We start from the raw sequence: 27990 nt of genomic DNA on the forward strand, positions 1-27990 counted from the left end.
CTGCCAGCAGCTTACCTACCATAGGTTGCACCATGTCCATTACAATGTAGAAAAACTCATATCAAACATCTTTCAATAGTTATCTATATTACCGGAACTTCATCTTATTCTTTCTAACTATTTTGTTATGGCAGATTCGTGGCCGCAATTGATGGAAGATGCCAAATCTTTTGGAGATGGCGAAGTCAAAGATAGGCCAGTGATTTCCATCTGTGGCGACGTTTTCCCCTAAATCAATGATTATGACAAATCCAGCTCCAGAACCAACTCACACACCTGAGATCGCTCGCACACACACACACACACACACACATTTGCACATTCTCACACTTTAGCACATTCTCTCTTTCACTGTCTCTTTCACACACACGCTCACCTCTAGGCCAAGGGTAAATGTTTGACTTCCTGGTTGACTCTGTGTAACACCACACCAGGTGTCCCACTGTAATTGTTTTGACTTGTCTCTGTAATGTAGGCTGAGATTATGGTTCTTTAATACACTGGAAACAAATCTGATCACTCCACCTAGGCCTTATCAGCTTTATGGTTCGATTCAAACTTATCAGCCACATAACCTGCTATTGAACCTCAGACCTTGTTTACTAGTCTCTCTCTCTCTGTGGCCTTTCCTTACTCTGTAAGGGTTTACTGTGTGTGGAGTAGACAGGTCTATTCAATACTGCCCGATGGTACAGGTCTAAAATGGTGGTGACATTCTTATGCAATCTTTTATTGTTAGTCAGGTCATTTCATGTGGTTGCTCAGCTGGCCTGCCACGTGCCATGTATTGTCATGGATTGTGTTACCCAAATGGTTTGTTGAACACATTTTGCTGTAATATTTGGTCTAATTCCTATCTTGTCGAGGAGAATGGGTCGTCGTAATCCGCGACTGTCTAGCGATCCAAAAGTTGCGAGTTCGTGTCGGGGACAACTGTAGCATTTTAGTTAACCCTTATTCTAAACTTAACCCAATTCAGCTAACCTGCTATGTAAATTTCCCTGACATTTGTCATTTTAGTTCCCCTTACCTTTTTACGTAAATGAACATAACCTTAGTCGTTAGTTCCCCTAACCACCAACGTAAAGTCTCCCCATAATCCTCCTTTGTTATGGCGCAACAAGCAACCTGGTCTCAGAGAAAGACGAATAACACTATACATCCTCCAAGATGTATCATAAGTTACATCATCCAATTCGTATGCTATTGTATGACCGGGTAAGATTTATGATACAATACGTCCTATAAATCGTATGATAATGTATATCAGCTATTCCATTCATAATGTGACCTAACATAATATATCATGCTAAATGGAGTGTCACGGATTTACAAACAGAATAATGATTACCCTGTTGACTTGGTGGCTCACAAAACTGGATTGGGTCACTGTGCTGAACAGTTTGGGATTCATTCAGTCATAGTGCCTTATTCATTGCGTAATAGCTCATCCTGGCCCGCCTCCTTTCTGAGGTCCCCTCCCAAAGTGTGTGTGTGTGTGTGTGTGTGTGCCCTGTCCCTTCCCATCCCCTCCCGTCCCCTTCGTTAGGATCCTGAAAGTGACCACTCAAGTGGAAGACTTCTCCTTTGTCCCCATAGGACCAAGTTAGCCTAGAGAACCACTCCATGTTTACAGTATGTCACAGAACAGGAAACCAGAACTGTGAATGACCAGGACCGCTGGGTACAAAGTGACCTCGCTGACTGCCGTGGACCGCACATCACGATTCAACCGCCGTGATCGACACTGTCAGTTCACATTGTGGCCTGGTTCCGTAGCTGCACGGTTGCCATGGCGTTTCCGTGCAGGGCTGTCACGTACCAGGAAGATGGTCAGGCATACAGGACGCCAACTAACGAGGTCGCCCCTCAGAGCCCAGAGATCAGTTTGAATTGATATGGTGGAACTCCAAACAGATGTAGGTGGGAAGCTTTTTTTTTACTCTTTCCACTCTCAGCGTTGGTTTTTCTTTTTACATCCATCCATATCAATAGTGTATTATGTGTTACATCACCAGCGCATGGCCGGCTCTGTCCCATTCCAGCGCTTATCCCGCGGCAACAGATGGACAGAGCGGGAGGGAGGGTGAGCGCGAGAGTGGATGAAGATACTTTCTCTCTTTCTGGAGAGTTGCAGAACAGCACATGATAGGACAGTCAACTCGGTGCATGAGTGGAGAGAGCGATGGAGAGCGACTGAACAAGGGAAGGGGTGTAGATATCGCCCCTCTCTCTGTCCAGGTACTTTTCAGAGAGGACGGGACAGTCCCCCGGCTGTCCACAGCAGGAAGAGGGAAAGGGGAGAGACATTACTTTGGACCTGTTGATCATTAAATGAGAATCTTCTTTACACCATCCTGGACTGGACTGTAAACCATTATATTATCAGGGCAGAAGAGGATGAATCAACAACAGACATTCCTACACTGTTCGAAGTTTGTGCAAAGGTTTTGGATGTGTGCATGTGTGTGTTTTGTAAAGGTTTGGGTGCATGTGTGAAGGTTGAGTGGGTTATCTGCTTGTGATCCTGCTTTTGGGTGTAGATTTAATATCTACTAGTGTCTGTAGTTACCTGGAGAGACTGAGCCAGCCTTCTCTCCTGGAGGTTTGGGTTACCTGAGCTCCACCGGCTTGGCAGCGGGACAGCAATCGCCTTTACAACAGGACAGGGTCCAAAATCTTATTGTTGTTCTGAGGAACTGTAAAGGTGGTGTGTTTGGGAGTGTTTCAAAGATGTGTGTAGTCTCGGAGTGGGAGGGGCTAGGAGAGGCACAGGGACAGAGGTGACACAGGTGAGATATAAAAGTGTGTGACCGTGTGTATCTGAGGATCACACTCACTCGCCTCTCGTCCGTCTGCGTCTGCTGACCAGAGAACAGACTTGGGGATTATCGGACAGTTGATGAGCGTTAGGGCACAGCCATTGTCCAGGGGATCAACACACACACAGAGGAGAGAAAGTGAGACTCCCTACTGGAGCCTCTCGCGCCCTCTGAGGAGCACCGGGGTTGTGTATTGTGGTGAATGCCCTAAAAGAGGAGAGGAGACTGGATATTTGTAGTCTTTTCGTCTTTGAACTTGGTACAGATTGTACAGTACAGACACTACAGTACAGGATAGAATTTTGGAACTGTTCTCGTTGTGGATACAGTTGTTGCCATCTCTCACACTCAGTCTTCAGCTCTCCAACTGATGACAACTATGCAAGGACTCGGACCACAGAAGATATGCCTGGAGCTCTTGACTGCCATTCACACCTAGACCTCAACAATAACAGCTTATAAGCGATCATAACAACCTGTGGAACTTCAACAGTTCCTGTCCCGTTCAAACAAGGGGGACCTTGTTTGGGGGAGAACGGAGTGAACCAACCTGCCAGTCTCCACGTGGGGGGATCATGTACGTGCTGTGCACCCTGGTGGTACTGAGTATCCACAGCCTCTTTAAGAGCCGACACAAGGCCTTGGAGCCCGGCGACAAAGAGGCTGGAGATGGGGCCACGCTGCCTGGGGACAAGGGCCCTCTGCTGGGGGAGGGAGGCAGGGCAAGGGACCCCGGGCCTGGAGGTCTTGGAGGGGGTGTGGGGCCCAGGGAGAGGGAGAGAGGGTTGACTGTAGCCCTCTCTCAGGAGAAGAGGCAGAGGGCTCCTGCTGTAGACAGGAAGGCTGCAGGCTGCAACTGCACAGACAAACTGAGAGGTGACGGGGAGCTGCGCTGCAGCCAGGGCAGGCTGGGATGCGGAGGAGGCAGCCTGGAGAATGTGCCGGACAGCACAAAACGATTGCAGGTAAGAGGAGGGATAGAGGGTGTTTTGAGAAAGGAGCAGAGAGGGATGGGGTGAGGGCACGCTAATGAGAACGGGAGGGAGGGGAGAGTGGTGTGCCCAGATGTGCCAACCGGTATGTTGGTAATCCCATGCCAGTCTCACAGACACAGATAAGGGCACCAATCTAATTAATCAAGTACCAATCATAAATATTGTGGTACAGAGGTACAGAAGTCCAAAGTTTAAAATTTGATTGCAGATTATGTTGAAATCCTTTTTAATGAGAAGCAGCACCATGTTGGTTTTAGTATTTTTAAGTAATTATGTGCTTGTGTGACTGAGATGGAGAGAGAATCTAAGCGCTGCTCCAGCAGTCTTAACCTTTCTGGGCTAATGAAAGAATGTGGGTGGTAGTTTATGGGTGATAAGGTAATCAATGGTGAACTGTCCTAGAGTTTCACGTTAGTGTTGAATGTGATGACCGTAGCCCATTCCTACCTCTCACTTGGGTGTGTATAGCCAAATAGATTTTCCTGCCCTCCATCTCTCTCCTTTTCCCTCCCTCTTTCTCTCCCTCTCTCCCTTATTCTGAAAAAAATGTATCCCCCTCCTGTCTTTCTTAATTTCACCCCCCCCCCTTCTCCTTCTTTCCCTTCTCCTTCCTCTCTAACCTACCTGTTCCATAGCACAGTTGTGATGTAGCTAGCTTTCATTATCCCACATTAGCATTGGAGGTAAAAGCCCAGTCAAATCCCCTCCTAACCTGCTGACTATATACAGTTGAAGTCGGAAGTTTACATACACTAAGGTTTTAAAACTTGTTTTTCAACCACTCCACACATTTCTTGTTAACTTTTGGCAAGTCGGTTAGGACATCTACTTCGTGCATGACACAAGTAATTTTTACAACAATTGTTTACAGACAGATTATTCACTTATAATTCACTGTATCACAATTCCAGTGGGTCAGAAGTTTACATGCACTAAGTTGACTGCCTTTAAACAGCTTGGAAAATTCCAGAAAATGATGTCATGGCTTTAGAAGCTTCTGATAGGCTAATTGACATAGCTAATTGACATTTCAGTCAATTGGAGGTGTACCTGTGGATGTATTTCAAGGCCTACCTTCAAACACAGTGCCTCTTTGCTTGACATCATGGGAAAATCCAAAGAAATCAGCCAAGACCTCAGAAAAACTATTGTAGACCTCCACAAGTCTGGTTCATCCTTGGGAGCAATTGCTAAAGGCCTGAAGGTACCACGTTTATCTGTACAAACAATAGTATGCCAGTATAAACACCATGGGACCACGCAGCCGTCATACCGCTCAGGAAGGAGACGCGTTCTGTCTCCTAGAGATGAACGTACTTTGGTGCGAAAAGTGCAAATCAATCCCAGAACAACAGCAAAGGACCCTGTGAAGATGCTGGAGGAAACGGGTACAAAAGTATCTATATCCACAGTAAAACAAGTCCTATATCGACATAACCTGAAAGGCCGCTCAGCAAGAAAGAAGCCACTGCTCAAAAAACGCCATAAAAAAGCCAGACTACGGTTTGCAACTGCACATGGTGACAAAGATCGTACTTTCTGGAGAAATGTCCTCTTGTCTGATGAAACAAAAATAGAGCTGTTTGGCCATAATGACCATCGTTATGTTTGGAGGATGAAGGGGGTCGCTTGCAAGCTGAAGAACACCATCCCAACCGTGAAGCACGGGGGGTGGCAGCATCATGCTGTGGGGGTGCTTTGCTGCAGGAGGGACTGGTGCACTTCACAAAATAGATGGCATCATGAGGAAGGAAAATTATGTGTATATATTGAAGCAATATCTGAAGACATCAGTCAGAAAGTTAAATCTTGGTCGCAAATGCGTCTTCCAAATGGACAATGACCCCAAGCATACTTCCAAAGTTGTGGCAAAATGGCTTAAGGACAAAAAGTCAAGGTATTGGAGTGGCCATCTCAAAGCCCTGACCTCAATCCTATAGAAAATGTGTGGGCAGAACTGAAAAGGCGTGTACGAGCAAGGAGGCCTACAAACCTGACTCAGTTACACCAGCTCTGTCAGGAGGAATGGGCCAAAAGTCACCCAACTTATTGTGGGAAGCTTGTGGAAGGCTACCCGAAACATTTGGCCCAAGTTAAACAATTTAAAGGCAATGCTACCAAATACTAATTGAGTGTATGTAAACTTCTGACCCACTGGGTATGTGATGAAAGAAATAAAAGCTGAAATAAATCTTTCTCTCTACTATTATTCTGACATTTAACCTTCTTAAAATAAAGTGGTGATCCTAACTGACCTAAGACAAGGAATATTTTACTAGGATTAAATGTCAGGAATTGTGAAAAACTGAGTTTAAATGTATTTGCCTAAGGTGTATGTAAACCTCCGACTTCAACTGTACGTATTGGTGGTATGAGAAATTAGTAATGGCAGTATGCGTGCTGATGCTAAAGTGGGCCGGAGTGTCCCTGCATTCCGGGGGAAAGGATTCAGATCACCGTTTATGTAACCATGTTAATCAGAGGACAGCATCACTCTCTCTGCTCTGTGTGTTTGGGGTCAAGTGGGCTTTAATCCCTCACAATGCTGTAATTCTGGCTGTCGGTCCAATGACACATCATAACCTTCACCTAGGGTTGTGCGATATGGCCAAAATATAATATCACGGTATAAAAATAAAAATACATTAACGGTATGACTGTTTGAATAATAAAAGTTATACATTTGCTTTATGAGTAGTGCGTGACCCTAGGGTGGTAACACATACAGTGAGGGGAAAAAAGCATTTGATCCCCTGCTGATTTTGTACGGTTGCCCACTGACAAAGACATGATCAGTCTATAATTTTAATGGTAGGTTTATTTGAACAGTGAGAGACAGAATAATAACAAAAAAATCCAGAAAAACGCATGTCAAAAATGTTATTAATTGATTTGCATTTTAATGAGGGAAATAAGTATTTGACCCCTCTACAAAACATGACTTAGTACTTGGTGGCAAAACCCTTGTTGGCAATCACAGAGGTCAGACGTTTCTTGTAGTTGGCCATCTCAGGAGGGATTTTGTTCCACTCCTCTTTGCAGATCTTCTCCAAGTCATTAAGGTTTTGAGGCTGACGTTTGGCAACTCGAACCTTCAGCTCCCTCCACAGATTTTCTATGGGATTAAGGACTGGAGACTGGCTAGGCCACTCCAGGACCTTAATGTGCTTCTTCTTGAGCCACTCCTTTGTTGCCTTGGCCGTGTGTTTTGGGTCACTGTCATGCTGGAATACTCATCCACGACCCATTTTCAATGCCCTGGCTGAGGGAAGGAGGTTCTCACCCAAGATTTGACGGTACATGGCCCCATCCATCGTCCCTTTGATGCAGTGAAGTTGTCCTGTCCCCTTAGCAGAAAAACACCCCCAAAGCATAATGTTTCCACCTTTGACGGTGGGGATGGTTTTCTTGGGGTCATAGGCAGCATTCCTCCTCCTCCAAACACAGCGAGATGAGTTGATGCCAAAGAGCTCGATTTTGGTCTCATCTGACCACAACACTTTCACCCAGTTCTCCTCTGAATCATTCAGATGTTCATTGGCAAACAGATGTTCACGGCCCTGTATATGTGCTTTCTTGAGCAGGGGGACCTTGCGGGCACTGCAGGATTTCAGTCCTTCACGGCGTAGTGTGTTACCAATTGTTTTCTTGGTGACTATGGTCCCAGCTGCCTTGAGATCATTGACAAGATCCTCCCGTGTAGTTCTGGGCTGATTACTCACCGTTCTCATGATCATTGCAACTCCACGAGGTGAGATCTTGCATGGAGCCCCAGGCAGAGGGAGATTGACAGTTCTTTTGTGTTTCTTCCATTTGCGAATAATCGCACCAACTGTTGTCAACTTCTCACCAAGCTGCTTGGCGATGGTCTTGTAGCCCATTCCAGCCTTGTGTAGGTCTACAATCTTGTCCCTGACATCCTTGGAGAGCTCTTTTGGTCTTGGCCATGGTGGAGAGTTTGGAATCTGATTCATTGATTGCTTCTGTGGACAGGTGTCTTTTATACAGGTAACAAGCTGAGATTAGGAGCACTCCCTTTAAGAGTGTGCTCCTAATCTCAGCTCGTTACCTGTATAAAAGACACCTGGGAGCCAGAAACCTTTCTGATTGAGAGGGGGTCAAATACTTATTTCCCACATTAAAATTTTTGACATGCGTTTTTCTGGATTTTTTTGTTGTTATTCTGTCTCTCACTGTTCAAATAAACCTACCATTAAAATTATAGACTGATCATTTCTTTGTCAGTGGGCAAACGTACAAAATCAGCAGGATATCAAATACTTTTTTCCCTCACTGTACATTCTAAGTGATTTCAATGGGTCTTTCTCCATTCTGATTGTTTTATACTGTTAAATTCAACTTCAACCCCCAAAAAGATCTACATTTCCTGCACTCATTTAAGATCCTTTCCACACTGCCACGTAGGGCTGCAAAATATGGGCAAACAATCTGATTTGACTTCCGATTTAGAGCAAAACACTTGGTTGAACTGTTGGAATCATGGAAATCGAATGATTATTCTAATTCTATAGTTAGAATATAATATAGTGGGCACTTTGAATACAGTGTTTGACAACGAATGAAAATGCCAGGGAGTAGTTATTGTGACAGGGTAGGAACCAAGGTGTTGATAATTGTTTCCTAGGGGACCCTGTAATCTTTGGCTACATTAAATGTTTTCTCTTAGCTACTTCATGTAGCTAACATCCATGCGTATTCCTCTTTGATTTAGAAGATACTGTTGCACAAACAACATGCTGATTTAGGTCTACACCATCACTGGTATTATCAGGCTGTATAGCTAATTACGTTTGCTCTGACTCAGTACATTTATTAGCTAGCTAGCTAGCCTGCCAGCCAGGTAACAAGCGATTAGCATTAGCGGCTAACACGATTTAGGCCCAACTTCCTAAGAAAAGACAAACTAGTTGTTTGCAGATGTAAGAAACACAAACTAATAGTGTAATTATAGAACGCTAGTGGATTTGTATTAAGAAGCAAAGTGAAAGCAGCAGCGTTGTCATCAACATTGTTGCATGTGCTGCATTGACCATGCAGACTGAACACAAGTGTCTCGTGGTCGAGGAACAACAAATGTGCTCCTTGAGTGACAGAGGGCGGGGATAGGTCTGTGTGGAAAGCAGCATGTAGAGGGCGAGAGAGCGGAGAGGGATGACTCAAGTAGCGAAGTAAACTATTAAAATGGACGTTACACACGGCATATCACATTTAACATTCAAATACGTTATAGCGGATAAAGTAAAAACACAAACCGCGCTGTGCATCAATACCAGTATATTGTAAAATACAGTATACCGCCCAGCCCTACCTTCACCTCACCCCACCCAGTCTCTCTCAACCCCGTTCCCCACCCTCCTGGTCAGGGAAGGGCCCTCTCTCTGGATCACCCTCATTTTGACATTTGCCCCTGTAAATCCCCAAACAACGCTTTGGTTACACAACTAAGACTTTGAGGGAACGGTAAGGTATTTCTATTAAGTAACATTATCACAGAGGGAGCATGGTCACTGTGCAGGCATCTGATGTCCTCTACTTTCAACATCTGCCATATGATTAATAGTAAAGGACAAACTACACCAGGAACTTGAGTGTTCTGATAACACTAGAATAATGCCCTGGAAATGTTGTGTTCATGTTTTACCGTTGTGCTCTCGTGGCTCATGAAGCCGGGGTACCTGAGCCAGGGTGTAGTAGTGTGTTTCATCTGTAATTCCCTGAGGAACAGCGACTACCCTGAGAACACCTGTGTGTGTGTGTCTGCTAGTTTCTCTGTATATACACACACACACACACACACACACCAGCCTTTACCTCAGTTTCCCTCAGTATGAGTAGTCACACAGACCTGGTCCAGAAAACTCCATTACCCAACAGCCTCTAGTGAGGGAGGGGCTCTGGCTTGAGTGTTAGTGAATTGTCAGTAAAGCAGCTCTCACACACAGTGTAATTTACAGTACTACTTGTTTGGATCAATATACCTTTGAGCAGTGGCAGCCATAGGAAACCATAAATGTTCTTTGTGTGTGCATATCGCAGTGTACACTTTTAGTTTCACTGTATGGCTTAGGAACAATAACAGAGTAGGGTGTGTGTGTGCCCTTGTTACAAGAGCCATTTTGCCTTTTAATTAATAAAGGATGTGAGGAGACAGGCAATGGTGTATTTCGTAAACGCATACGTGCACATACACAAACACACACACAGTTCTCTGTTAAATATTGCAGGCAGGGGGAGGAGAGCTGAGAAGAGCCACGCTTCATTTGTGGCTGAAATATTTATTCCTCCGCTGGAGAGGGAGGGGGAGTGATAAAAAAGAGAGGGAGGGGACTGGAAGATGGAGAGGGAGAAGGAGAAAGGGAGGAGGGGGGGAATGAGGGTGGCTACAGGAGGGAAATGATGCTGGCTCCGATTTTGCTGTTACTAAGGAACGGCGAGAGGGTGCAGAGTGTGTGTGTGTGTGTTAGAGACGGGGGAGAGAAAGGGGGGCTGGCTGGTGACAGTGAGCTCTCGTCGTTGGGGTGTGTGTTGATCGGCGAGTGTGTGTGTGTGTGTGTGTTTCCTCCGCGTAAAGATGGTCTCTACAGCGATGCAGGGATGATCAGGACACAGAGACTCCAGGGAGGGAGGTGAGTACCCTACTGATGAAGATAAAGAAAAAGGAATGGATGGATGGATGGATGGGGGGGGGGGGAATGGAGAGGGAGAGAAAAAAGAGGGGGGAAGAGAGGAGGGGGGGCATGTTAAGTGAGGTATGAGAGGTAGCCACTATAGTTATTCAGAGAGAAATAAAAGAAGGAGAGAAATGGCTGTTATAGTGTTGTTTCCCTCTTGTTGACTGGTGGTCCCTGTATGGTAGGATTCTCTCCTTTTCCCTCTCTTTGTTAAGGGTTTACCCATATCTAGTAATCCCAGTCTATATGGTGTTGTGCTGATGAATTGATCTCAATCTTATTCTGATGCATTAGGTTTTATTCAGATCCATGTTTGTGTTGGTAGTAAAAAACACAGCCCTGAACCTCCCAGAGCTGTGTGATGTTGAGCAGACAGGTTCTGACATTTGACGCATGGTGGCTGAGTTGCCACTGAATGATTTGACCCAGTTTAGTGGGAGGAGGAGGGAGAGGGGGGAATTTAACCCTGGAAGGAAGGGTTCTGTGATGTGCTCATTATAACAGAAAGCAGATTCCTTCCGTCAGAGTCCTGCACTCGCTCGCTCTGTCTGGTAGGCTATGTCTATCTTTTCTGTCTCAGGCTATGTCTATCTCCTTGTCCGCTAGCATCATTTCAACTACAGACTTATGTGGTAGCTGTCTAGTCTGTGTTTTATAAATATGCAATGAGCATAAAAAGACTCATTTATATAAGGAATTGGCGGCTAGTTCTCATTCTGAGAAACCAGCATCTTCTTATCCATGTAGGCCACTTGATTTCAACCTCTAAACAAAGTGAACAGGCTATGTTGTTCAAACAGTTGGAGATGGACAGGAGGTTGTATTCATAACAGTTCAACCTTTCTACTTTGTTAGCAAGCAAATAGATTATTTGGCTACTCACTAGCATGTGGGCTTGAGCGATTTGTTTGAGACCTACAGTATGTTAAAGGAAATTCCACCCAAAAACTATTGGTATTTGTTTCATTAGTCCATTGTTGATGTAGTCCCAAAATGTTTTGCATGTCACCAATCAAGTTTTCAAGACTAACTTTCGAAATACAGCCAGTACGATGCAGTTTCTTGAAAACTTGATTGCTGACCTGCAATGAAGCACTTTATCTACTCCCCCAGAGTCCGATGAACCATTGGATACCATTTTTATACAGTACCTCTGCATGCAGATTGAAGGAAGTTGCTAACTAATGTTAGCGCAATTGTTAACTAGCGTTAGCGCAATGTCTGGAAGTCTATGGGTAACTGCTAGCATGCTAGTCGATACATAGACTTCCAGTCATTGCGCTAACTCTAGTTAGCATTGGCTTGCAAAATTACCGCCAACTTCCTTCATACTGGATGCAGAGACATACAAATGGTATCCATGAGTTCATCTGACTGAGGAAGTAGATAAAAGGCTTCATTGCCAAAATCCCAAAGTATCCCTTTAAGACCAAAAAGCTAATTTTTGTTTAAATGAATCTTTACAAAATAGCCAATTTTGACTTTGCAGCTGGCCTATCTAAGGGGAAATCACTCGGTTCTGCCTCCAGGACAAGACTCAATACAATAAAAGTCAACCTGCTCATTATTAGTGCATTGTGCATGGTTCTGGTTAAATTTGTAACAAAAAGGTCATTTTCATAGACTTGAAAGCCAGATCAGTGATTATTGCAAAAAAGCAGGTTCAACTATTTTAATAAAATAATTAAATTATTACTTATGGTTGTGGAAGGCTTATATTTAGCCTAGGTATAATTTTACAAGCCCTGATTTAGATTATTCCTGACTGTTTAAAATGCAGTGTATTAACCTTATATATATCGTGAATCGCCCATAAGTTTTAAGAAATCTAGATTTTTAGGCCGTATCGCTAAGCCCTACTTCAAGGGGGGCTTCAGGCCATCTGCCTGTACAGTAGAAGCTAGACAGTGACATACTGCCTGACCACAGGAAGCTTGTGCTGTCAGAGACTCCCCAGTCCCTATAGCCCTGTGTGTTTAAATAATGTATGTTATAGGCTAGTAAATTAAAGAGGTCTTTGTTATTGATACAAAGCCCTCATCTCTCTCTCTGGGAGCACTAAAACTCAGTCCTCATAACTGGGTCTGTAAAAGCCCCCCTTAGAGGACAGTGAAAGTTCAATAAAATGTGTTTTGTTATTATTAAAACTCAACCTTCATTACTTGCCCCCCTTGGTCAGGAATGTTCCAATAAACAGGGCTTTATGGTCCCAGGTAGAGCCTGCTCAGACAGTGCATGGATCTGTAGCTGTGTTACACTGAAAGTCCTCGCCACACAATGAGACTGAGAAAAGGATACATAGACTTTCTTTTTCTTAACTGGTAATTAAAGTGTGCTTCCCATTCGCCGTTCAAGTGCATATGCAATGGTAGGAAGGCTTCAGCGCGTCACATGCCACTTTGCAATGAGCTGGAGGCAGTATGCATTTTGAAAACGTATACTTAATTGTTTGAAATCTGAACAATTTACTTTATATTATGAGGCATGCCATACCTTCAAAGTAGCCTAGCCAAAATGATTTTATAAAGACTTCTATCCTAGTAACTTCAATCCCAGTAATATTAGCAAGCCAATGCTAGTTAGCATCTTTAGATTGCCCCTCTTTCTACATTTCTAATGGATATTTTCATCTCTGTCACATGAAACCACTTGTGCGGTGCGCTTTTGGCAAGTGTTTTCCCGCTAATTGCATTGTGGAACGAACATTCGCATGCAGTCTACTGCCATGTGCGGATTGCTGTGCTTATGTGAAAAAAATAATAGTTTGTCAACATTTTAAGCTAAACGTTCTGTTGCATCAGGGTCATTGCATTTTTATGTTTATTTTTAATGTAGCTTAGGCCTACTGGTTGTATGAATTTGGGATCTATCGTCCCAGAGTCTGTATGGAATACTCTATTTCTTTCTTGCACAGAATGACAAGCTGACCAATAGAATAGGTAAACGTTTCTACAATGGGGGATAGTAGGTTGACGTAGGCTAGTGATTTTGCTGTTCGTTATTCATCTTGTTGGCTAAGGAAAAGTAAATGTGGACAGTTATAAACTCTTCAGTGTTCATTGGCTTTTGGTATGAAAACGCCATTGCGTCCTCGAGTTGCATGTTCTGTTAAGATGGATGTAATCTAAATGTGATTTCTGTCATTCTGAGCACCGTGGGTGGACGCCCTAATCAGGTTACGCACCCAATGCATAGGGATCCGGTAAATTTCTCAAACGTCCGATTTAAATTAAAATGCTGCTGGTCAAATGTCCGGCGCCACATTTTTCTAACGGAACACTTGTCTCACAGACACACGCACACTTATTCACATGCATTAGACCCTTTAGTGTGAACACGCTTACACACACAGACACATGCAGGCGCACACACACAAGGTCCACACTGCTGCAGATCTGGTTTGAAAAAGACCATTAGGATTGGGCCGTAGAGGACTGGAGTAAATTAATCTTCTCTGATGAGTCTAATTTTCAGCTTTGCCCGACACCTGGTCGTCTAATGGTTAGACGGAGACCTGGAGAGGCCTACAAGCCACAGTGTCTCGCACCCACTGTGAAATTTGGTGGAGGATCGTGACGATATGGGGGTGCTTCAGCAATGCTGGAATCGGGCAGATTTGTCTTTGTGAAGGACACATGAATCAAGCCACGTACAAGGTTGTCCTGGAAGAGAACTTGCTTCCTTTTGCTCTGACATTGTTCCCCAACTCTGAGGATTGGTTTTTCCAGCAGGACAATGCGCCATGCCACACAGCCAGGTCAATCAAGGTGTGGATGGAGGACCAACAGATCCAGACCCTGTCATGGCCAGCCCAATCTCCAGACCTGAAACCCATTGAAAACTTCTGGAATGTGATCAAGAGGAAGATGGATGGTCACAAGCCATCAAACAAAGCCGAGCTGCTTGCATTTTTGCGCCAGGAGTGGCATAAAGTCACCCAACATCAATGTGAAAGACTGGTGGAGAGCATGCCAAGACGCATGAAAGCTGTGATTAGAAAATCAGGGTTATTCCACCAAATATTGGTTTCTGAACTCTTCCTTAGTTAAAACATTAGTATTGTGTTGTTTTAAAAATGAACATGAACTTATTTTCTTTGCATTATTCAAGGTATTTTTTGTTATTTTGACCAGTTGTCATTTCCTGTAAATAAATGCTCTAAATGAAATGTTGTCAGTAGTTTATAGAATAAAACAAAAATGTCAATTTCACCCAAACAAATACCTATAAATAGTAAAACCAGAGAAACTTATATTTTTTCAGTGGTCTCTTAATTTTTTCCAGAGCTGTATATACAGTGGGGAGAACAAGTATTTGATACACTGCCGATTTTGCAGGTTTTCCTACTTACAAAGCATGTAGAGGTCTGTAATTGTTATCATAGGTACACTTCAACTGTGAGAGACGGAATCTAAAACAAAAATCCAGAAAATCACATTATTTGATTTTTATGTAATTAATTTGCATTTTATTGCATGACATAAGTATTTGATCACCTACCAACCAGTAAGAATTCCGGCTCTCACAGACCTGTTAGTTTTTCTTTAAGAAGCCCTCCTGTTCTCCACTCATTACCTGTATTAACTGCACCTGTTTGAACTCGTTACCTGTATAAAAGACACCTGTCCACACACTCAATCAAACAGACTCCAACCTCTCCACAATGGCCAAGACCAGAGAGCCTTCTTAAAAGTTAATTTGTGGAATTTCTTTCCTTCTAACTGCGTTTGAGCGAACCAGTTGTGTTGTGACAAGGTAGGGGGGGGGTATACAGAAGATAACCCTATTTGGTAAAGACCAAATCCATATTATGGCAAGAACAGTTCAAATCAGCAAAGAGAAACAACAGTCCATCATTACTTTAAGACATGAAGGTCAGTCAATACGGAAAATTAAGAACTTTGAAAGTTTCTTCAAGTGCAGTTGCAAAAACCATCAAGCGCCATGATGAAACTGGCTCTGATGAGGACCACCACAGGAATGGGAGACCCAGAGTTACCTCTGCTGCAGAGGATAAGTTAATTATAGTTACCCGCCTCAGAAATTGCAGTCCAAATAAAAGCTTCACAGAGTTCAAGTCACAGACACATCTCAACGTCAACTGTTCAGAGGGGACTGTGTGAATCAGGCCTTCATGGTCGAATTGCTGCAAAGAAATCACTACTAAATGACACCAATAAGAAGAAGAGACCTGCTTGGGCCAAGAGACACGAGCAATGGACATTAGACCGGTGGAAATGTGTCCTTTGGCCTGGAGTCCAATTTTGAGATTTTTGGTTTCAACCACCTTGTCTTTGTGAGACGCGGTGCTGGTGACACTGTCTGTGATTTATTTTGAATTCAAGACACACTTAACCATTATGGCTACCACAACATTCTGCAGCGATACACCATTCCATGTGGTTTGGACTTAGTGGGACTATCATTTTGTTTTTCAACAGGACAATGACCTAACACACCTCCAGGCTGTGTAAGGGCTATTTTACTAAGAAGGAGAGTGATGGAGTGCTGCATCAGATGACCTGGCCTCCACAATCCCCCGACCTCAACCCAATGGAGATGGTTTGGGATGAGTTCGACAGCAGAGTGAAGGAAAAGCAGCCAACAAGTGCTCAGCATATGTGGGAACTCCTTCAAGACTGTTGGAAAAGCATTCCAGGTGAAGCTGGTTGAGAGAGTGCAAAGCTGTCATCAAAGCATAGCATTATTATTATTATTATTATTATTATTATTATTAAAGCATAGGGTGGCTATTTGAAGAATCCCAAATATAAAATATATTTTGATTTGTTTAACACTTTTGGTTACTACATGATTCAGTATGTATTATTTCATAGTTTTGATGTCTTCACTATTATTCTACAATGTAGAAAAAAAGTAAACATAAAAATAAAAAAAACTTTAATGAGTAGGGTTTCAAACTTTTGACTTGTACTGTATATATCTCTCACTTACGTACTTACAGTGCATTCGGAAAGTATTCAGACACCTTGACTTTCAAAAATTACGTTACAGCCTTATTTTAAAATTGATTTATATAGTTGTTTTCCTCATCAATCCACACACAATAACCCATAATGACAAAGCAAAAACAGGTTTTAAGACTTTTTTGTACAAAGAAAACTCAAATATCACATTTACATAAGTATTCAGACCCTTTACTCAATACATTGTTGAAGCACATTTGGCAGTGATTACAGCCTCGATTATTCTTGGGTATGAAGCTACAAACTTGGCACACCTGTATTTGGGGATTTTCTCCCATTCTTCTCTGCAGATCCTCTCAAGCTCTGTCAGGTTGGTTCGGCAGCATCGCTGCACATATTTTCCGGTCTCTCCAGAGATGTTCGATCGGGTTCAAATCCGGGCTCTGGCTGGGCCACTCAAGGACATTCAGAGACTTGTCCCGAAGGCCTGATTGGTGGAGTGCTGCAGAGATGGTTGTCCTTCTGGAAGATTCTCTCATCTCCACAGAGGAGCTCTAGAGCTCTGTCAGAGTGACCATAGGGTTCTTGGTCACCTCCCTGACCAAGGCCCTTCTCCCCCGATTGCTCAGTTTGGCCGGGAGGCCGCTGTGTTCTTGGGAACTTCAATGCTGCAGGATTTTTTGGGGTACCCTTCTCCAGATCTGTGCCTCGACACAATCTTGTCTCGGAGCTCTACGGACAATTCCTTCGACCTCATAGCTTGGTTTTTGCTCTGACATGAACTGTCAACTGTGGTACCTTTTTATATAGACAGGTGTGTTTCTTTCCAAATCGTGTCCAATCAATTGAATTTACCACAGGTGGACTCCAATCTAGTTATAGAAACATCTAAAGGATGATCAATGGAAACAGGATGCACCTGAGCTCAATTTCGAGTCGCATTGCAAAGGGTCTGAATACTTATGTAAATAAGGTATTTCTGTGTTTCTTTTTAATACATTTGCAAAAATGTATTAACTTGTTTTTACTTTGTCATTATGGGGTGTTGTGTGTAGATTGAGGGGTAAACAATATTTTAATCCATTTTAGAATAAGGCTGTAACGTAACAAAATGTTGAAAAAGTCAAGGTCTGAATACTTTCCGAATTCCCTGTACTTACTTAAGGCACAAACATTTTAAAGACTTGACAGGGATAACACAAAAACATCTAACTTATTTCCATTGTGGTTGTTTTAGGGTTATAGTCACTAGTGGAATGCAGGTTAGCTGGTAGAGCTGAGAGTCTTAACTGGAATTGGGCTAATGAGATTCACATACGGTCTCTTCATATCCTCTGCTTTATGCAAAGCCCTTCCTCTGTGCTGTCATCAACTATTAGAATGCTAAACGCTAGCTAAAGTAGGAGAGTGAATACCGGGGGGGTGGGGGAAGAGAGAAAGTGCAACAGTAGCTCCTCACAGTAGATCACAGCTAGCCAGCCCCTCCTGTCCTCCCCCTGTTCCTCAACAGTAGTCTCCCACACAAACACATTGATATCACCCACTGTACTAGGGCCATATCGTTTTTTGCAATTTTCCTGGTCCATAGAGGGGACAGGTGATACTATAGAAGGCAGAGTTCCGACAGGAGTGTGTAAACTTATCCTACACACCATGCCTTGTGCTCAAAGAACCATGGAGAGCGTGGTCACTGTGGTAACCTAGAAACCTGACAAGCATCAGGCGTGTGTATGTTTCTGTGAGGACAATACCTTGGAAGCAATAAATAACCAGATTAGCTGAATGACTTTACTCGTTATTTCCAGCCCTTTGTGCTCATAACACCCCCTATGGGGTTGGCAGAGAACTGCAGGAACCACAAAGGCACCCACAACTCTATACTGTATCGCCTCATGTATCACAAGCTCAGTGTAAAAGTTGCCTTTAACCACAGATCTACACGATGATATTACATTACCTTGCCTCTACCGACTCCTTTTCTACTACCTAGGAAAATCCACAGGGGGTGTCTGATCTCACTGGAGCTTTGTAACCTATGTGCTGTGAATACAGAGATTAGAAAGAGTGGAAATGAGGTGATGGAGGGAGGGAGGGAAGGAAGCAGAGATCGAAAGGCCATCTACCTTTCTTCTGCAGTCATAGCGGGAGAAACAGCTGGTTGGATGGACAAGGGGAGGCAAGTGAGGACAAAATCCCTAAAGTGACCACCCCAGTCTCCCCAAAGAGTATGATGACGTTCTTGCTCCAAGGTCAGTTTTGGATTCCCACCTAATGCTAAAAGCTAGGATTTGAAGATAGATCCCTGATGATAGATCTGATCCTAGGTCTGTGGTTAGGGACAACTTGATCCTTCTCCTCAGAGGAAGATGAGGTGTTTATAAAGGAGGCCATCTGTTGTGGGGTTTAAAGGATTATGGGTGGATGAGGTAGAGGTTGCCTCTTACCACTGGTCCAGGGTCAGGTATTATTTAATCAGCCTAATGGTAAAGGTTAGGTTGGGTAGTTAATAAACCTGATCTTAGATCCGTAATTAATGGCAACGTCCATTCTGCGTTTCCTGTGTCTTTGTGGGCGAGGTCTAACCCTGTCCATACCGCTGGTTAACAGCTACAGCCTGTCTCTACGGATACTGACGTCTTTCTATGGATACCAAGCGTGTGTGTGTGTGTGTGTGTTCAGGTGGTAGAGTGAGGATGTTATGATGGCCGTCGGGCCTGGGGAAGGGGCTGCAGGTGTGTTCAAGTTGTATTATTTCATTTGTAGTTATTTGGAAAACATAGGCGTGTGTAAGAGTGGCCACATGGTAGAGTGTGTGTCTGTTGTTCTGGCTGTAGAAGGAGGGTGACGGCCACAAGGCCGGCTAAGGTGCAGGCAGGATGATTGGCTGGATGGGATCTCTGATCAACAAACGCTGGCTGGACCGAGATCGAGACAAAGACCAGGACTACTACTACTACTACACACAGGACCGCATTCCCTCCGGAGTCGCACACAGGGTATGGTTTCATTCAGGGACACAGGGTTGGTTCTTAGATTATGTATAGACTGAGGGTAAAGTCTGATATACACACTCTATGGGAGGGTAGATGGAGGCCCAGAGTATGGTCCAGTTAATTTGGTGCATCTCCATAGTCTGACCTGAAGACAGGTGGCAGCACTTCAGTAAATGAGGCGTTTGCTTTTAGCTGTCCAGTTTCATCACATCAGTGTACATGAAGGAAATAAGATGAGAAAGGAAAGGAAGAGACATTAGACTTGAAATCCAACCATGGGCTCTGGATTCTGGATAGACCCTGTATGGTCCAAGGACAGAACTTAGTATAGTACTGTAGCTATTGTAGCACATTGTTGAAGAACTCTGAAGACCTTTGTACGGTAAACCTCTGTTCTGGATATTCTGCTGTGGGAAACAGTACAACATACAGAACATTGATGAACACACACACTTGCTGAAGACTTTGTGTACAATAGAACACAAGGAACTGTGTGTACAGTACTTTGGAGAACTTCCCGCTGTGAGAGATTAGACTAGCTAATACAGTGGCTCGGGACTGGACCTGCTGATCCACCATGTCTACGACAGAACGGTCAACTCTGGGTCACGGTCAGTACAACCACATACACACAAGGGTTGCACCAGACTGACAACATGATCCATGACAATGACTCTTCAGTGGTCACATTCACTCACACAATCAGGTGTGAGTTTGACGTTTCTGCACAGTTCTTTGTGCAGGCATTGCTATATTTGCACACTGGGTGCATTCACATGTATTGTATCCCACTCTGTAATGTGTCGCTATTGAAAAGAGTTGAATAGTGTTGAGTAATGAATTGATGTGGCCTGTGTGTGTGGTGGGGGAGTGATTTATTTATTTATTTATTTATTTATTTATTTATTTATTTATACAGTGAGGGGAAAAAAGTATTTGATCCCCTGCTGATTTTGTACGTTTGCCCACTGACAAAGAAATGATCAGTCTATAATTTTAATGGTAGGTTTATTTGAACAGTGAGAGACAGAATAACAACAAATGGAAGAAACACAAAATAACTGTCAATCTCCCTCGGCCTGGGGCTCCATTCACCTCGTGGAGTTGCAATGATCATGAGAACGGTGAGGAATCAGCCCAGAACTACACGGGAGGATCTTGTCAATGATCTCAAAGCAGCTGGGACCATAGTCACCAAGAAAAAAATTGGTAACACACTACGTCGTGAAGGACTGAAATCCTGCAGCGCCCGCAAGGTCCCCCTGCTCAAGAAAGCACATATACAGGCCCGTCTGAAGTTTGCCAATGAACATCTGAATGATTCAGAGGAGAACTGGGTGAAAGTGTTGTGGTCAGATGAGACCAAAATCAAGCTCTTTGGCATCAACTTAACCTGCCGTGTTTGGAGGACCCAACACACGGCCAAGGCAACAAAGGAGTGGCTCAAGAAGAAGCACATTAAGGTCCTTGAGTGGCCTAGCCAGTCTCCAGACCTTAATCCCATAGAAAATCTGTGGAGGGAGCTGAAGGTTCGAGTTGCCAAATGTCAGCCTTGAAAACTTAATGACTTGGAGAAGATCTGCAAAGAGGAGTGGGACAAAATCCCTCCTGAGATGTGTGCAAACCTGGTGGCCAACTACAAGAAACGTCTGACCTCTGTGATTGCCAACAAGGGCTTTGCCACCAAGTACTAAGTAATGTTTTGCAGAGGGGTCAAATACTTATTTCCCTCATTAAAATGCAAATCAATTTATAACATTTTTGAAATGCGTTTTTCTGGATTTTGTTGTTGTTATTCTGTCTCTCACTGTTCAAATAAACCTACCATTAAAATTATAGACTGATCATTTCTTTGTCAGTGGGCAAACGTACAGAATCAGCAGGGGATCAAATACTTTTTTCCCTCACTGTATACTGTAGTTGAATAGTGTCGTACAGTGCCTTGCAAAACTATTCATCCCCCTTGGCGTTTTTCCTATTTTGTTGCATTGCAACCTGTAATTTGAATTGATTTTTATTTGGATGTAATGGACATGCACAAAATAGTCCAAATTGGTGAAGTGAAATGAAAAAAATAACTTGTTTCAAAAAATTCTAAAAAATAAGTAATGGGAAAGTGGTGCGTGCATATGTATTCACCCCCTTTGCTATGAAGCCCCTAAATAAGATCTGGTGCAACCAATTACCTTCAGAAGTCACATAATTCGTTAGATTGCACACAGGTGGACTTTATTTAAGTGTCACATGATCTGTCACATGACTCTGGGGCCTTTCAGAACAGGTGTATATTTTTACATTTTAGTCAAATTGGTTGTTGATCATTGCTATACAACTACTTTTAGGTCTTGCCATAGATTTTCAATTAGATTTAAGTCAAAACTGCAACTCCAGTGTAGATTTGGCCTTGTGTTGTAGGTTATTGTCCTGCTGAAAGGTGAATTAATCTGTGTCTAGTGGAAAGCAGACTGAAGCAGGTTTTCCTCTAGGATTTAGCCTGTGCTTAACTCCATTCCGTTTCTTTTTTATCCTGAAAAACTCCACAGTCCTTAACGATTACAAGCATACCCATAACATGATGCAGCCAACACTATGCTTGAAAATATGAAGAGTGATACTCCGTAATGTGTTATGCTTGGGGCTCATTCAATACAACACTTTGTATTCAGGAAAAAAAGTGAATTGCTTTGCCGCATTTTTTGCAGTTTTACTTTAGTGCCCTGTTGCAAACAGGATGCATGTTTTGGAATAGTTTTATTCTGTACAGGCTTCTGTCTTTTCACTCTGTCAATTAGTTTAGTATTGTGGAGTAACTACAATGTTGTTGATCCATCCTCAGTTTTCTCCTATCACAGTCATTAAACTCTGTAACTGTTTTAAAGTCACCATTGGCCTCATGGTGAAATCCCTGAGTGGTTTCCTTCCTCTCCGGCAACAGAATTGGGAAGGACGTATTTTTGTAGTGACTGGGTGAATTGAAATACCATCTCAAGGGTAATAACGTCACTATGCTCAAAGAGATATTCAATGAGTGTGGTTACATGCACACAATCATTTGATTATTGTGAATAGTCAGATAATATAATAGTTCGATTAAAACGTTTACATGCTTTGCAAGAAGAACGATTTCCCAAATAATCCTATTTACATTGACACATCAGAAATCAGGCTACCTGATGGCAGAAAATCGGCAATCAAAATAAAAGTTATACCACAGCGAACATGTTTGGTTCTGAGTTCGGACATATAAAGTTTGTATGTGAAAACTACCTCTAAGACGTATACATTCAGTTGTTCTGAACACACTTCAGTCACGCTAAAGAGGGAGGCTCGCTCGGCTGGTGCTAGCACATGCACAGATCAAATGCACTGCTGGAAAGCCTATTAAGGTGTTTACATGTCCTAATAATTTGAAAGATTGCTCAGAAAAATAGGGTGTTTTAATTGGCATACAGTGGGGGAAAAAAAGTATTTAGTCAGCCACCAATTGTGCAAGTTCTCCCACTTAAAAAGATGAGAGGCCTGTAATTTTCATCAAATGTACACGTCAACTATGACAGACAAATTGAGAAAAAAATCCAGAAAATCACATTGTAGGATTTTTAATGAATTTATTTGCAAATTATGGTGGAAAATAAGTATTTGGTCACCTACAAACAAGCAAGATTTCTGGCTCTCACAGACCTGTAACTTCTTCTTTAAGAGGCTCCTCTGTCCTCCACTCGTTACCTGTATTAATGGCACCTGTTTGAACTTGTTATCAGTATAAAAGACACCTGTCCACCACCTCACAGTCACACTCCAAACTCCACTATGGCCAAGACCAAAGAGCTGTCAAAGGACACCAGAAACAAAATTGTAGACCTGCACCAGGCTGTGAAGACTGAATCTGCAATAGGTAAGCAGCTTGGTTTGAAGAAATCAACTGTGGGAGCAATTATTAGGAAATGGAAGACATACAAGACCACTGATAATCTCCCTCGATCTGGGGCTCCACGCAAGATCTCACCCCGTGGGGTCAAAATGATCACAAGAACGGTGAGCAAAAATCTCAGAACCACACGGGGGGACCTAGTGAATGACCTGCAGAGAGCTGGAACCAAAGTAACAAAGCCTACCATCAGTAACACACTACGCTGCCAGGGACTCAAATCCTGCAGTGCCAGATGTGTCCCCCTGCTTAAGCTAGTACATGTCCAGGCCCGTCTGAAGTTTGCTAGAGTGCATTTGGATGATCCAGAAGAGGATTGGGAGAATGTCATATGGTCAGATGAAACCAAAATATAACTTTTTGGTAAAAACTCAACTCGTCGTGTTTGGAGGACAAAGAATGCTGAGTTGCATCCAAAGAACACCATACCTACTGTGAAGCATGGGGGTGGAAACATCATGCTTTGGGGCTGTTTATCTGCAAAGGGACCAGGACGACTGATCCGTCTAAAGGAAAGAATGAATGGGGCCATGTATCGTGAGATTTTGAGTGAAAACCTCCTTCCATCTGCAAGGGTCTTTCAGCATGACAATGATCCCAAACACACCGCCCGGGCAACGAAGGAGTGGCTTCGTAAGAAGCATTTCAAGGTCCTGGAGTGGCCTAGCCAGTCTCCAGATCTCAACCCCATAGAAAATCTTTGGAGGGAGTTGAAAGTCTGTGTTGCCCAGCGACAGCCCCAAAACATCACTGCTCTAGAGGAGATCTGCATGGAGGAATGGGCCAAAATACCAGCAACAGTGTGTGAAAACCTTGTGAAGACTTACAGAAAACGTTTGACCTGTGTCATTGCCATCAAAGGGTATATAACAAAGTATTGAGAAACTTTTGTTATTGACCAAAGACTTATTTTCCACCATAATTTGCAAATAAATTCATTAAAAATCCTAAAATGTGATTTTCTGGATTTCTTTTTCTCATTTTGTCTGTCATAGTTGACGTGTACCTATGATGAAAATTACAGGCCTCTCTCATCTTTTTAAGTGGGAGAACTTGCACAATTGGTGGCTGACTAAATACTTTTTTCCCCCACTGTATGCTTACTTTGATTTTGACCATACGCCAATTTAATATAAACAGAGTAAGGTGTTTGCATGAATATTGCATAATCTGCCTACTATAATCAGTTTAATATCGAATTATTAGTGTGCATGTAAACTTACTCAATGTCTGCTTTTAAGATTTTTACTCATCTACCAATCGATTCCCTTCTTTGCGAGGCATTGGAAAACCTCCCTGGTCTTTTGTGGTTGAATCTGTTTGAAATTCACTGCTCGACTGAGGGACATCACAGATAATTGTATGTGTGGGGTACAGAGATGAGGTATTCATAAAAAAATATTGCACACAGTGAGTTATGTGACTTGTTAAGGAAACCTTTACTCATTTGTAAAAACTTCTAAAAACATAATTCCACTTTGACATTGTTTTGTCACTGGCCTACACACAATACCTCAATCTCAATTTAATCCATTTTAAATTCAGGCTGTAACACAACAAAATGTGGAAAAGGTCAAGGGGTGTGAATACTTTCTGAAGGCGCTGTAGGTGATAATATCTCTCTAGGAGCTGATCCGTCGTCAGTATTGTGGAATAATTCCCAATGTTAAGGTCAGATTTGAATGGAGAAAGCTGATCCGAGAGCAGTGCTGCATTTTTTTCAATCGTATCAATATCGACCCATGCTCTGACGACCCACATTATGAAAGTTCTCCCTACGTGGTGTTTTGGGAAACGCGTGTGAGTTATTTGGCCGTTATAGGAACGATGCATCGTTAAAACACTCGTAAGCTTAAGTTCTATCGGGAAACCGGGCCCAGATCAGTATTCGTGTGGCTGTAGTAAACAGGTAACTGGTACCAGGGGTGTATTCATTAGGAACCAAGCTGAACCTATCGCAAGCAAACGGAATGAAACGGGGAGGGACCTACCTGAAATTGTCCAATAGTTGCAAAACATTTTCAGTTTGGAGTAAATGGTGTCCGACTAATGAATACACCCCAGTGTCGGCTGTGAGTGTGGTTGTCAGTCATGCAGGAATGTTGTCCTTCTCTTTCTCATTTCTCCTGTGTTTATCATGAACTCTGAAGGCTGTTCCCACCGCCCACTGTGTAAACAGATGCGCACACACACACAAATGCTCTCTTTCTCCTCTCTCCTATCACTCTCATACACCGTACTGTCGGTCTTTTTCTCTTTCAGTTACATTTCTGCTGAACTTTCAATGAGCTTTTTTTGGCATGACAAGTCGTTATCTTATATTGCCAAAGCAAGAACCTATTAAATCAATAATAGCAATGAAATTATAACACAGGGAATATTGACCACAAGCTCTTGTCTCTCTCTCTGTGTATGTAATCCCATGTAGCTCAGTTGGTAGAGCATGGCGCTTGCAACACCAGGGTTGTGGGTTCAATTCCCACGGGGGATCAGTATGATTTTTTTTTTATGAAAATGTATGCACTCACTACTGTAAGTCACTGTGGATAAGAGCGTCTGCTAAATGACAAAAATGTAAATGTACAGTATCTCTGTCTTTCTATCTCACGCTATCTCTGTCTTTTTCTGTCTCTCTCTAGCCGGTCCAGAGACCCAGTGCTTTGCTCAGCCCTGCGGTCATGTTCGGAACAAGAAAGACCTGGGACCTTGGCCACGCCCCCTGTCTGCAGGAGCTCTGGAAGAAAGACGTCTCATTGGATGGTGAGTGGATTCTGTAGGCCCACACCATTGGGCAGCAAGGGAGTCCCACTGTCACACAGGGGTGGGACTAAACCAGTGTGGCCGCATTTTTGGGATGACAAAGGGAGGGAGGGAGGGAGCATGAGAGGGAATGGGAGAGGTGTGTGTGCTGCCTGTCTGACAGGACTAAGAGTAGAGGAGTGTGTGACACATTCCCATGAGCTGTGCCTCTCAGTGAAACTGGGAGAGACAGGAAATATTGGAGAAGGGAAGGAATTCCTATGTCTGACTGGAGAGGGGAAAGGAAGCGTGTATGACAGCGGTCTGAGAATGTGGTGAGGAGTTAGTGTATGCCAGGCTTCTCTCTCTTTCTCTACCTCTCTCAGCTGAAGGAGTGCGTCTCTAGCAGGTACAGAGCTTCTAGCTGATCCCCTTACAGCCACAGCCCAGGGGCCAGGAGTGCAAACACTGGAGCTATTGTGTGTGTTCGTGTGTGTGTGTGTGTGTGCATCAGTCTGTGGGTGTGTGTTTCTCTGCGCTAATGTTCTCGCAGGACTGCTCAAGGTGACGATGGAGCAGCAGAACTGTGATTGTGCTAGTGCAGAAAAGAAAGCAAGAGAGTGACTGTCTGAGAAAGAAAGAGGCAGAGAGAGGGGAGAGAAATGGACAGTGTTGCTAGCGAAGCGGAGAACGGAAGTTGGAGAATGAGAGGAGGAGAGGATGGTAGCGTTTACGTGTCCAGTTGTATAATACTTAACAATGTGTGTCCTAATGGTGTGCGAGTTTGTGTGTACGTTTTGTACGTGTGTGACTCCGCTGTGGGACTTAATCTGCTGTTTCATCAGTTACCGAATGCATGCTGTTTTCCCAGCCTTAGAGGTACGAGTCAGCCTGTGTGTCTCTGTGTGTTAAACTGATTTGCGCAGTGTGTACACATAATTTATTTGTAGATTGTGTGGGGGATACTTTAAGCACTACTTCCCTGAATAAGTGTATTTTTCTTGGTGTGTGTTTTGCCTTAGTCTGTGATCCATTGTATGTATAAGGCGGTTTGTTCAGTTAAATTGCTCTTACGTGTGTATTAGGAAATAAACGTCTGTGTTTGAGTGTGAGCATGTGTGTTAATACAGGTTAATATTGTAGGGTTGATTGTGTGTTTAATAGACCCAGTGTAGTAGTACAGTGCACTGATTGTCCTCAGGTTGATAAGACTCTGGGCCCCCATACAGGTGACCATACACATGCATACACACAGGTAAACAGGCCTGTATGGAGTTAATGCATCACCTGCTGGTTCCTGTGTTATCACACTGCTAATCTAGCTGTGCTGGTTTCCATGGGATTGTCTGTGCGAACCTTGAAGGTTGGGCAGGGAGAATATGGGAGAGGAGAGAATAATGGTTAGTAGAGGGGGGGGGAGAAGGGTAGGGGGGGGGGGGGGGGGGGGGGAGAAAGGTAAGTGGGGAAAAGAAAGGGCAATAGCAAATTATCTCTGACACAGGTAGAAATGGAGGTAGAGAGAGGGAAGGAGAGAGCGGGAGAAGATGGAAAAGGGGAGAGGGATAAAGAGGTATAGAGGCTGTTTTCTGACTCAAGTGAATACAGGATCGTCTCTGCCACAGTGGATAAGAACCTAATCAACCCATTTGGCTGAGGCTTGTTTGTGTACTGTGTTTAACTGTGAGTGTACAGTCCATGTTTGTGTTTCCTAACTTTGTTTATCCCTCCCGTGTGTCCGTAGCGAGCTCGGTGGACTTCTTGATGAGTGATGGTGAGGAGGACTGCTCCTTCCTGTCTCTACCCGCAGCCACTTTCCCACAACGCACCGCTCTGACCACTACTGACCAATTAGAAACCAGCCAGCACAACCACAACCAACAGCTACTCATACAGG

The 27990-nt window shown here is 43.5% G+C and overlaps 1 protein-coding gene across 2 annotated transcripts in view; it reads left to right on the top strand.

Moving 5' to 3' along the window:
* Positions 1-27990, top strand: part of LOC311111771 (kinesin-like protein KIFC3) — a 60501-nt gene that overhangs the window by 15848 nt on the left and 16663 nt on the right. The window contains exons 1-3 of one of the 2 annotated variants that reach the window (XM_084154597.1): positions 3289-3787; positions 25997-26117; positions 27838-27989. In XM_084154597.1, coding sequence (XP_084010723.1) covers positions 3398-3787; positions 25997-26117; positions 27838-27989 — 663 coding nt within the window. In that variant the 5' untranslated portion in view covers positions 3289-3397. Of the gene's footprint in view, positions 1-3288; positions 3788-25996; positions 26118-27837; position 27990 lie in introns of those variants that run through there. The other variant, XM_084154596.1, reaches the window with a different exon arrangement.

Source organism: Coregonus lavaretus (assembly GCF_964263955.1).
Source record: "Coregonus lavaretus genome assembly, chromosome: 37".
Lineage (NCBI taxonomy): Eukaryota > Metazoa > Chordata > Actinopteri > Salmoniformes > Salmonidae > Coregonus > Coregonus lavaretus.